Source organism: Talpa occidentalis, unplaced genomic scaffold (assembly GCF_014898055.3).
Source record: "Talpa occidentalis isolate TD23 unplaced genomic scaffold, MPIMG_talOcc4v2.1 talOcc4.9, whole genome shotgun sequence".
Classification (NCBI taxonomy): domain Eukaryota; kingdom Metazoa; phylum Chordata; class Mammalia; order Eulipotyphla; family Talpidae; genus Talpa; species Talpa occidentalis.
In genome coordinates, this window is record NW_023605305.1 from 65957967 (window position 1) to 65970057 (window position 12091).

Genomic DNA, 12091 nt, shown 5'->3' on the forward strand with positions numbered 1-12091 from the left:
TAAATAAATAAAAAACATGCCTCTATAAAAAATAAAAAAAACATCTTTAAAGACTCATCACCCAAAGCAGTGATAGTGAAGGCAAAGATAAACACCTGGGATTACATCAAACTGAAAAGCTTCTGCACAGCAAAAGAAACATTAACCAAAACAGAGAGACACCCCACTGATTGGGAAAAAATCTTTGCACTACATCCAACTGATAAGGGACAGATCACAATGATATACAAAGAACTCACATGGCTCAACAAAAACAAAATAAACAATCCGGTCAAGAAATGGGCAGAAGAACTCAAAAGACATTTCTCCAAAGTGGAAATGCAAATGGCCAACAGGCATATGAAAAAATGTTCAACATCCCTTATCATCAGGGAAATGCAAATCAAAACCACACTGAGATACCACCTTACACCAGTAAGAATGGCACATATCAAAAAAACAAGCAACAACAAATGTTGGCGAGGATGCGATGAAAAAGGAACTCTCCTACATTGCTGGTGGGAGTGCAAACTGGTCCAACCATTGTGGAAAGCTGTCTGGAGGTTCCTCAGTCTACTAAAAATGGAGCTACCATACGATCTGGCAATTCCACTCCTAGGGATCTACCCAAAGGACACAAAAACAGTGATTCAAAAGAGCACCTGTACACCTATGTTTATTGCAGCACTATTTACAGTAGGTAAAACCTGGAAACAACCCAAATGTCCAAAAATAGATGACTGGATCAAGAAGATGTGGTATATATACACAATGGAATATTATTCAGCAATCAAAAAGATATGTCATTCCTTCTAGCTTCTGGATGGAGCTAAAAGGAATTATGCTTAGTGAAATAAGCCAGAAGGAAAAAGAAAAATACCGGATGGTTTCACTTATAACAGGAATATAGGGGAACCAAATAAGACATCGGTGTAAAAAAATAATAATAACAGTACAAAACACAACAAAGCAAAAACAGACAATTGTAAACCAGAGACATCCTGCAGGGGAGGAGGAAGAGGGGTGAGGGGGAGGGAGGGAGGAGCACAGGGGACTGTGGTGATGGTGCATGGGTGAATCTCCTTGGGGAAGGAGATTCTATGGGGACTCAATCTGAGGGGGTGGGGGAAGCAAATATTGTCTAAAAAAATGTAAAAAATGATAAATGTTAAAAGAAAAAAAAAAACTGGGGTACAGGCCAGAGTGTGAGAGGATTCACCAGAGAGCGGGGAACAGAACAGGCAGACGGACAGACCAAAGACACTGTTGAGGGGAGCAGCAGGCGAGACAGGAGAGGTCTGCTGCACCATGTGGGTTGCTCTCTGGCCAGCCGGGAATCAAACCCACAGAGGCTGCAGACAGCTCCACAGCGCTGCGCTCAACGTGCTGCACCCTGGCTCATTTGTTCTTCTCCACTATGGGTCTGAGAATGAGCTGGACAAGCACTGGCCTCTGTCTCCCCGGACGTTGTGGCCTCAGAGGGGCCAGCCTCTTCCTCCCCCCCCCTCATTTTCTCCCTTGATCCTGGATGCTAAAGTTGGGGAAGCAGTGTGAGCCTTGAAGAACTTGGCAGAAGGCAGACCTGAGGGGAATTCCAGCTCGGCCATTGTGCTATGTGATCTTGGAGATGGGACTCACCCTCTCTGGCCCTTGGCACCTGATTTTAAAATGGGAATGAGTGCATCTCATAGGGGAAAGGGGATACCACGATGCTCTCCAAGGCCCAGTGAGGCCTTTCCGGGCTGAAGGGGCTGGAGGCTCAGCAAACTGGAAGCTAGACTGTTCTCTTATTTCAGAACATCCTTGTGCCCCCCCCCCCAAAGAAACGACCCCTGGGTGTCTCTGAACCCACTGTTTCTTGTTAATTGAGCACCAACTGCATCATACTAGTGCTGGGGCACAAAGGTTGGGATCTTAGTAAGAATGAAGTGTTTGTGCTAGCCTAACTCATTCTTTCCCAAAAAAGTGGCCAAACAGGGCCTCCCTGGTGGTGCAAGGAGTAAGACTCAGCACTGTGAAGCTATCCACAGCTGCTGCAGCACGGGCTCAATCCCTGGCCAGGGAGGTATCCACATGGCACAGCAGTTGTCTCCTTGGCTCGCCTGCTGCTCCCCTCAGCAGTGTATTTCAGTCCGTCTGCCTCTTCTGTTCCCCACTCTGTCTTTGGTGAATCCTCTCACACCCCACATCTCTGGCCTGCACCCCAGCTTCTTGTATGCATAAATCTTTAAAAAAAAAAAAGTGGCCAAACTCTAATTGTTTATTATTTTATGGCCTGTGGATGGACCCAAGGGGCCTAGTTCGTGTTCAAGATAAGCGAAGCCTGGCCACTTTAAGCACTGTCCTGGCTGCCTACCAGAGCGGCCTTTAGATTGGTGCCCTCTCCTCGTAGGGAATTAGGGGGGATTAGCTGGGCTTCCCCCACAAGTGGGCTTCAGGCGCAGCTGTCTCGTGTCCACTCTGTGCTCCTCAGGGTTGTCTCCAAGACACCTGGAGCTCAGCATTGCCATGTGAAACTCCACTCTTGCCCAAATTCTGTTCCCTGAGGTTCCCAGCCCAGCAGTTGGCTCCAGAAAGGATTGCAGCGGTCAGCTTCATACCTCCACCCACCCTCATGCCTCATTCAGAGTGGGTCCTGCCTGCTCCAGAGTGCCCTTTCCTGCCTCCCTCCCCACCATCTGTCCCTCCTGCTCCCAGGCCATGTACCGTCTCTGTCCCAGCTGGTCTCCCTGTTGCACAGCAGCCCCAGGGAACCCATGGAAGTACAGGCCTGACCGATCCACTGCACTAGGATCAAGTGTAAGAACCTCACCGTGTCTCCAGGAACCCGCCTAACCAGCCCTGGGACCTTAATCTGTTCCTCACGCCCTCAGTCCTTCCCACTCAGGCCTTTGCACGTACTCTCCACAGCGCTCTCTCTCCTTCTTTGCCAGGATAGCCTCATCTTCCTTCAAACCTCAACTTCCTTCAAACCTCCCATCTCCTCAGAGAAGTTTCCCAGCCTGTTCTCCCCCTAGTTTGTCCTTGTGTTTGTGGCACTCCACAGGTTGCTGTTGAAGTAAAACAGTCACGCGTTGCCATGTCCGTCAAGGCTGGAGCACATGTATGAGGTGGTTCCAACAGCCAGGACCACACAGCCTGTGTGTGCCACAGGCCACATCATCTAGGATTGTGTGATTATACTCTGTGACCTTCTCACGATAGCAAAATCATCTAATGACCCTGTCTCAGAACGCATCCCCGTAGTTAAAGCTGGCAGTGACAGCTGCTGTAAGGGTTGATTTAGGAGGCCAGTGGTATCTGTAAGCTTAATGAAGGCAGACATCACTTCTGGGTAGTTTCTCACTGTCTCCAGAACCTGGAAGGTGCAGGTACTAAAGGTATTTGTTGCGTAAGTGGATGCACCTAACAGATCCCAATGGGGCACAAAGTTGGGGCTGTCCCAAACTATCGCTGTGAGATCAACAATGACCCACCCCCTGAAGATGTCCACTTCCTTGTCTGTGAAACCCCTGTTACCTTATGTGCAAAAGTAATTTTACAAATGTGATGACGTCAGGGGTCTTGAGATGGGGAGATGCTCCTGGGTTATCCAGGTGGACGGGATGCAGTCAGTCCTGAGGGCCCTTATGAGAGGCAGGCAGGGTGTCAGAGAAAAGAGAAGGTATGTGCTGCTGACTCTGAAGGTGGAGGAAGGGACGATGAGCCGGGGCAACCTCTAGAAGCTGAAAAAGACAGGAAAACTGATTCTCCCTTAGAGCTTCTAGAAGCTAGCCCTGCAGACCCAGAAATATAAGGTAATAAATGTGTGTGTTTGGAGCTGTTAACTTTGTGCTGACTGTTACAGCAGCTACAGGAAACGAGTACAGTAAGTTAGTCGTGTTTCACAACTGCTGTCCATCCCTGGATTTTGTGAGAGCTGGGACCCTGGGGGTGAGCACAGGGAATTCCCAACCTCCCAGCTGGGTGAGAGGGAGGATGATCGAGAGGAGGGAGGAAGCTACCCGGTGCCTGTGGGTGCCATACCCCAATCCTTAATAAAGCCACTCTTCTCACCGGGGTGTTCTGGCCACCCGGTCAGCAGATGGGTCCACAGAGGTGATGATGTTCCCTGCCAGAATTCACATAGAAATGGCAGAGCCAGGATTTGAACTTGCATCTGGCTCTGAAACCGGTGCTCTCACCACCACCTCCCTTCTTCAAAGTAGTAAGGCAGGCGATTGGAGAGCACTGTTGAATGGTGACCCCACACCTGGGTAGGTGCAGGCCTCTTCCAGAGGGGAGTCTAGGTTCTCCGAGCTGCTGTCACCACATGACATGGCCTTTGACTGTCCAGGATGGGCACCCCCTCTCAACCAAGGCTTCTGTACTTCTCTCCCACAGTGTGAACGAGCTCTATGTCGATGACCCAGACAAGGACAGCGGGGGCAAAATTGACGTCAGCCTGAATATCAGTTTACCCAATTTGCACTGTGAGCGTGAGTATCCCCAACAGCCCTCTGCTCTGGCAAGGTGCTCTGGTAGGCAGAGCTGGTGTGTAGAAACAGCCAGACACCCAGAACAAGTTCCATGAACAGGGCAAGTTATAAACAACAGATAGTTTAACGATCTCCCGCTCTTTTCTTTTTCTTTTTTTTTTTTTTTTTTTTTTTGGTGGGGGGAGTATGTAATCATTTTAAGGAGAATTGGAGGTTTTCTGAAGTAAAAAACATAAGAAACTACCAAATAAGAGTGACCTGTGAGGCATAGCTATGTTGTGGGGGCTGGGGTGAGGGGGTGCAATGGAGTGTCCTAGCTCAAATTCCCAAGAAGTAGAACCTGAAATTCTTAGCTAGTAGATTTTTTGAGGGAGGGCTCCCCGGGGGGAGCTTGGAAGGCGAGAGGGAGGCCAGAGGATGGCAGAGGGCTTGAGCTGGAACCTTAGTTGAGCCTGCCCCTCAAAGTTGGGATCTTAGTGGAGTTGTGTCATGTGAGTGACTCTGTAGTTTGTCCTACCTGGACATGATTATCCAGAGCCTTAACTAATAGCCTCAGGAAGGTGAGGGGAGACATGGGGCTACCACCTCCCAAACATCGCAAAGCAAGGCACCTCCAACCAGCTGAGGGTCACCACCTATAGAAGGATGCTGTCTTGAGCTGTTAGCAGCCAACATGAACAGAAGCCAGGGTGTGGAGCACCATCAGTGAAAAGGTTAGGGGCAAGGCATCTGTGACCATGGAGAGTTGGGAAACTTCCTTTTTACTTCATATTCCTTATTTTTTATTTGTTTCAAAGAGGAATGAATTACTCATATAAAACAAAACTCCTTGGAAGTCTGATTTGGAGTCAGATTCAGGCTCCTTTGCTCACTAAGACTGGCTAAGGTCACCTCTTGGAGCCTCAGTTTCCCATCTGTGAAGTGAACTTGGTGCTATATCTTGTTAGGAGGACTTGATGAGCCGGTTCCCAGAGTTAGCAAGTGGACTGGTGTCACCTCCTGGCCTGGGGTTCTAGTCACCCTGTGCCCCTGCCTGGCAGATGTAGACCCTTCCCCTCACCCCACCCTCTCCCTGCCTACTACAGGGCCTAGCCAAGAGCAGGACATTGGGTGGGTCTGCAACCAGAGATAGAAGCCATTTGACTCCGTTGTTGCTTTTGGTGAGAATTACATCACAAATTTGAGTCCACAGTGTGCCCAACGCCAGGGAACCTGTTGAAATAAGCAGGTTTTATTTTTTATTTTTTCTCTTTCTCTTAGAAAAATAACTAATCTGGCAGTTTTTCTCTCATTCAGGAGTTGGTCTTGTGTCTGGAACAAGGACATTCTTAGTCATGCCAGAGGACTGGGACCATTGGGGCTGGGGAGGGAAGGGATGTGGTTCCCGGCTCTGTCCCAGTGCTGGGCGGTGGCCCAGGAGGGGCCAGGCCACTTCAAGCTGCCTAGTGTGTAGGCCCACCATGCCTGCCACCCTGGGGGCGGTGACCTGAACCCGGCAGCTCCCACTTTTAAAAGCATCTGGCTCTTCTTTAAAAGAACTTCAAATTTTTATTATAGGGGCAAAAGTCCATGCTCATCATGGCACCTCAGGAAAATCCAGAGAAGCAGAGAGAGAACTTGTCCATATTCCATGTCGCCCCACCCCCATGACAGCATCAGTGACATTAGTCACTATTCTGTCCTGTTGGCCTTCCTTTCTTGGTATTTCTGAACATGGCTGAGATCATGTTGTGCATATAATCTCATCTCTTGCTTTTAAAAATATATCTATTTTTTTGGTTACACAACTCATACAGGGATGCATTTTCTATTTTAAAAAATACTTGTTCAAAATATAGAGGCTGGGCCTCCCCGGTGGCGCAGCGGTTGAGCGCTGGGTTGCGAAGCTGCCCGCAGCCTCTGCAGTGCCGGTTGGATCCCCAGCTGCTCCCCGGCCACCGGAGGAGGGTCCCACATGGCGCGCAGACCTCTCCTGCCGCCCGCTGCTCCCCTCAGCAATGTACTTCGGTCCTTCTGCCTGCTCTGCTCCCCGCTCTGGCTCTGGTGAATTCTCTCACCCTCCCGCACTTCTGACTGTACCCAGTGCTTGTATAAATGAATAAATAAATAAATCTTTAAAAAAAAAAAAAAAATATAGAGGCATATAAAGAAATATGTCTTCCCCAGTGTGCCATACACCACGGGAGAAGCCAGCTTACAGTTGGGACTCCTTCCCTGACCCGTGTGTGTATGTGTATGTACACATACAAATCATGTTTGGATTTTCCTTTTTACATAATTGGGACCCAACTATATGGTACTTTTTTGGGGTTTCTTGTTTTTTGGCTAGTATCTTGAAATTATTCTTTTGTTACTTGTAATATTGGTAAAATAACCTCAGCTGCCATTTACTGAGCTTCTACGTCAGGTCTGGCTCTGTTCTTTTGGCCATGTTAGTGCATTAAGACAAACAATATTCTAGCAGAGGGGCTAAAGGGAGTGAGCTCTGGACCTGGATCTAGGATAGTGCCTGGGTTCCAATCCAATCTCTACTGCTACTTTGCTGTGAGAGCTCTGGCAAATTACTTAACCTCTCTGTGCCTGCGCGCCCCCCAATATAGAATGGATCTGATAATATCTCCCCTACAGGAATGTTCAGATGGTGAGTTCTTATGTAAAAGGCACAGAAGTAAAAGAATAGCTAGCATATAGCAAGTGCACGCTATTCTAATTTTTTTTAACCCACACAAGCCTAGGATGGAATAAGAAATTAAGGCACAGAAAGTTAGGTAACTTGCTGTTGGTGCCTCAGCCAATAAGGGGTAGCCAGGCACCACGGCAGCTCCAGGGCCCTCATTCTGAGCCTCTGCCCTGCCCAGGCACCTCTCCCCACATATGGATCTAGCACATTCTTTGTACCCACTGCTCAGCATTCCTTAGAGGGCATTTCCATTTACCATACCCCTGTTGACAGGCCGTTGGGTTGCTTCAATCAGTTGTCATGATTTCAAACAAGGTTGCCCAGAGCAGCTCCACGCACACGTCAGGATATGTGTGCATCTAGAGGATGGGTTCCTGGGGCTGGAACTCCTTAGTCAAGCAGGCCTTGCGTACATGTCTTCTAAACATGATTGCATCCATGTTTCTCACACCCTGCAAACCTATGAACATCCTTGTTCATGGCTGCATCACAGGTCCTTCTGTGGATGAGCCCTCACTGTCCCACCTCCAGTGAAAACTGTGAGCTCCTTCCTACTTTCACCTTTTAAGGTCAGCTCACTACAGCTGCCCTCTTCCATATTGTATCACCACACTAGCACTTCTTTTAGGGAAGGTCTTGCATTTCCGTAGTCTACCAACCCCTCCCTTGCCGCTTGGGCATCCCAGGGAATGCCATTGGCAGGAACCTACCCATTTTACAGATTTGGAGACTGAGTCACAGAGAGGTGATAAGGAATCACATTGGAATCAAGACCAGGATCCCGGCTCCCATTTTATGTACTGAGGAACCCAGAAAAGCCTCTGGATTCCTGGAGGGCAGCCTGGAAGAATAGGCATTGGATAAAGGAATGAATGAATGAATGACTGGGTCTATTCATCCATGAACCCAGAGACTGTTCGAGATATAGTAAGTGCCAACATTTATTATCTACCTGCCACTGACTGTATCAGACCCTGATACAGGGTCTTCTCTACACATGTCAACTCTTTGATCCTCATAATTCTCTGAGAAGGATTTAATTATTATCTGCCCCATTTGACAGAAAAAGAAACCCAGGTACTAAGAAGTTAAGTGCCTCAGCCAACATGGCATAGCTGCTGAGCAGCCGTGCCAAAAGTTAGATGATCTTGAACCCCTATCTGCCACTGTCCCCAGCAGTCTCGCCTTCAACCAAGAGGACACCCCGCACCCCACAGCCCTCTGGGAGTGTCACACTGCTTCTTTGTGGTTGGAGCCATTACTCAGCTGGCTGACTTGTCTCAGGCTCTGGGTCCCCCATTGTGAGCTCCTAGAGGACCCCTCTCCCCATCCCAGGGTACATGGAAGAAGGGTGCTGGGAGGAGGGGCAGGTCCTCACCCCCTTTTCTCTCCTTGCCTCCTGCAGTGGTCGGGCTCGACATACAGGATGAGATGGGCAGGCACGAGGTGGGGCACATCGACAACTCGATGAAGATCCCACTGAACAACGGGGCGGGCTGCCGCTTCGAGGGGCAGTTCAGCATCAACAAGGTAGGACATACCCCTTTCACCCACTCTCCAGCCCCTCCGTCCCCTTCCCCTCTAGAAACCAGATAGCAGAGCTGTGTGCCTCCCTCCTTCCCAGACCCCCAACCACAGAGACCCTGGCAAGTTGGGGTCGGTATCTACCTTCCTGCTAGGTGGGAGTTTTGAAGCCCCTGCTGACTGGTTCAGGAAGGGGCTGTTCTCTCCAACAAAGAAGGCAGGGGTGGAAAGAAGACAGTGGGGTTCCTCCTTCATCCTGGCTCTACTCCACTGTAGCGACTTACAAGGTATTTGACCCACCTTGGCCTCATTTTACATCTTGACATTGTTATGCATGTGATGATAGTAATCATGTCATGGAGCCTCCACTCCATAATGTTTGTGTGGGGATTTAAAGAGCTATTCATTATACATTCATTTATTGTAAATTTTTCTTCTGAGCACCTGCTGTGTTCCAGAGTTGTGGGCTCAGAGGTGATCTATTAGGTGGGTGGAGTTTGTACCCTGGTGGAGTGAGACATAATATTCACGTTTGCATGGGTGGGAAGTTTCATGATGAGAAATGAAGCAAGGAGAACTGAGAGTAGGGAGGCTTTGAAAGTACCTGGTCAGAGAACCATTCAAGCATTACTGTTTTGTCACTAGAACCAGCTCCTTCGGAAATGAAGTCAAGAGTGTGAGCCTGCTGCATTTGGGGGAGTCAGGGAACCCCAGCAGGAGCCAGCAGGATTGCTCAGCATGGGCCAGCTATCTTCTTCAGCAACTTTTATGTACGATCACAGTGGAGCCTCAACAACCCTGTGAGGTGGCAGCATTTTACACAAGGAAATCCAGAAAGGTTAAGAATCTTGCCCAAGGTCACACAGCTCTCCCCAGTCCCACAAGTCCCCTTCCCAGTCCCTGCCAGACAAAGCCGCCGGCCACTCCTGGCTTCTGCTTCCTCCACTCAACTCCCTTCCCAGAACAAGTTCTGTTGTCCTCTACAGCATCCAAGCACTTCAGAGCCAGTGTCAGGAACCAGGAGTCCAGCTTGCTGGCTCTTCAGTCAGAGGGTCTGGCCATACTGGGCACACGTCCCACCAGGGATAATGATCTGAAACTAGGGAAACTGCCCCTTTAGACAGGACAAGAGCTCGCCCTTCCCACAGTCCCCACTGGCAGCTATAAAGTTGGGCCTGGGCACTGGCATGGCTGGACGCATCTCTCTCTCTCCTTGTGGTCTCTGCAGGCGGCCTCTCTAGCAGGGTCAGCATCTTCTATGACAGCCCAGGGCTCCCTTCAGCGCTGAAGCAGAGACTATCCCTGGCTACTGCACTTGGTGGGCTAATGTGAGTCACATACCAGTCCAGGCCCAGAGGAGAGGGCTCGCCAGTAGCATGGGTGCTGGAAGGCGTGATTCTAAGGCTGTCTGTGCAGATTTGCCTCCACACAGGGTCTGCGCTGAGTCAGCCCCACGATGTGGATTTTAATGGTGGTTGTGTTGGGAAGCCATTGGGTGTTTTCAGCAGGGAAACCCCTGGAGAACTGCTGTTCAGCCACAGGTTTAGCTGACAGAGACAGCCCAATGCCACACATCCCTTTGGCAAACATGACCAAGGCAGCAGTTGGTGCCCCTCAGATGAGCCACTGGAGGGTGAATCTTTGCTAGCTGGCTCTCAGTGAAGTGAAACTTGCTCTTTGGGGCCAAATGGACCTGTGGTCAAGAGTCCTGGCTGTAACCCTAGTGAATGAGCAGTTTTTCTTCTCTGGGCTTCACAGTTTCCCTTGCTGTCAAACGGGGATAGTTATACTGGCCTCACGAGCAAATTAAAATGCACACAGCACTGAACACAGTAGGGATGGAATAAACCTCAGTGCCTTGATCTCCCATCAGTGAGAGTGTCTGTGACCTCATCAGCTGACCCCCCACCATCGCCAGGTGCAAATGAGTTTATAAAATCATGTGCAGATAATGTCAGAGGACCTGGAATTCTAGGAAAGGGTCACCTCAGCCCGACCTGTTGGCTACCAACAGTTAGGTCTTCACCTGGCCCTGTACTCATATTAACACATTCAGCCCTCATTACAGCCTGAGGAAACTGAGGCACAGGAGATTAAGTAACCTGTTTGAGGGCCCACAGCCAGGATTTGAACCCAGGCACTTCCCCTACTAAACCCGCCCCCCTTGTCCCCTGCACCACCACCCCTTGCTGATGCTGGCTGTCTAAGTCACATGTGCCATGGCCAGTGTGTCCATTCATTCCAGATCACAGCTCAGGCCAGCCTCTGTTCCTTACCCACTTTCCCTTGTTAAGGTTTGTGCCTTCAGGGTTTGCTCAACCAAGCAGTGCTCAGATAAGAAAGCCAGCAGGCAGGCCCTACCTCCTTATCGCCTTCCATCAGGCTGACTCTTGCCTGGGGCCTCTTTATCCTTCCATCAGGACTCTGGCGAGCAGCCAGGTGTCAGCATTTCAGCGGCAGCCCAGACACCTTACTTAATCACACAGGCCCTGGGAGGAAGGGCAAAGTGGGTTGGGGCTTGGAGACTGGCTCCATCTATATGTTTTTAAAATCCATCAGAGACACTGACGCAGGCTTCTAAGTCACAGGTTCTAAAAGCGTCGTCTCCTCTTTCTTCAGCCCAGCATGTGCTGGCATGCGTCAGCCACTTGCCATGGGTTCTGAGTGGAGGGGGCGCGGGTCACTGAGTCACAGCCTCCCGGGGCTGGCAGCGGTGGCAGATGCGCAAATCCAGTCTCCTTGACTCACTTAACTCCAGGTGCCTGAGGCCCAGGCCCCAGCCTGATTCTGAACTCTGCCATGGCCCGGTCCATGGGAGGCCCTGGGTCAACATATAGAAAAGGTCTGAAGAACACCCACTCGTCACTGTTGATTTCTTGAAGGAGTGATAAGTGCTGGAGACTTTAGTTCTGCCTTTATTGTATGTAATTTTTTATACTACAAATGTGTCCAGGTATTATTTATATAAGTAAAAATGAAATTAAAAAAAATTTTTTTAACTTGACTTTTCCCCATGCCCTGCCTGGAAGAGTCCTTTTTCCAGAATGGCTCTTGGCTCTGATGACTAGATATGTTCATCCTAAGAACCGAACCCAATAACAACTGCCATCGAGTTTGTACTCATCCCCTCATTTAATCTTCCAAGTCTCTCTGTGGTTATCATCTTCATTTTATCAATGGAGAAACTGAGGAACAGAGTGGCTACTGACCTTGTCCAAGGCCTGAGTAGGGAGTAGGGCTAGAACTCAGCCAGTTCTTGACCACAGGTAATTGGGCCCCTTGAAGTGGACTGTGCTGTTCTCTCAGGAAGATCTTGTCAAGCTGCCTTTCTGCTCACCCCAGACCTGGCTCCCCGGGCCCTGATCCCAGATAACATCCCAGCCCCTGACTCCCTGAGCTACCTGTGGTCAGGCCCTGTTATTCTTCCCTC

General features: G+C 49.6%; 1 protein-coding gene across 1 annotated transcript in view; it reads left to right on the forward strand.

The window, feature by feature from the left end:
* ERGIC1 (endoplasmic reticulum-golgi intermediate compartment 1) overlaps nucleotides 1–12091 on the forward strand; it is a 110489-nt gene that overhangs the window by 67667 nt on the left and 30731 nt on the right. The window contains exons 4-5 of the mRNA XM_054691622.1: nucleotides 4363–4457; nucleotides 8543–8667. Coding sequence (XP_054547597.1) covers nucleotides 4363–4457; nucleotides 8543–8667 — 220 coding nt within the window. The remainder of the gene's footprint in view (nucleotides 1–4362; nucleotides 4458–8542; nucleotides 8668–12091) is intronic.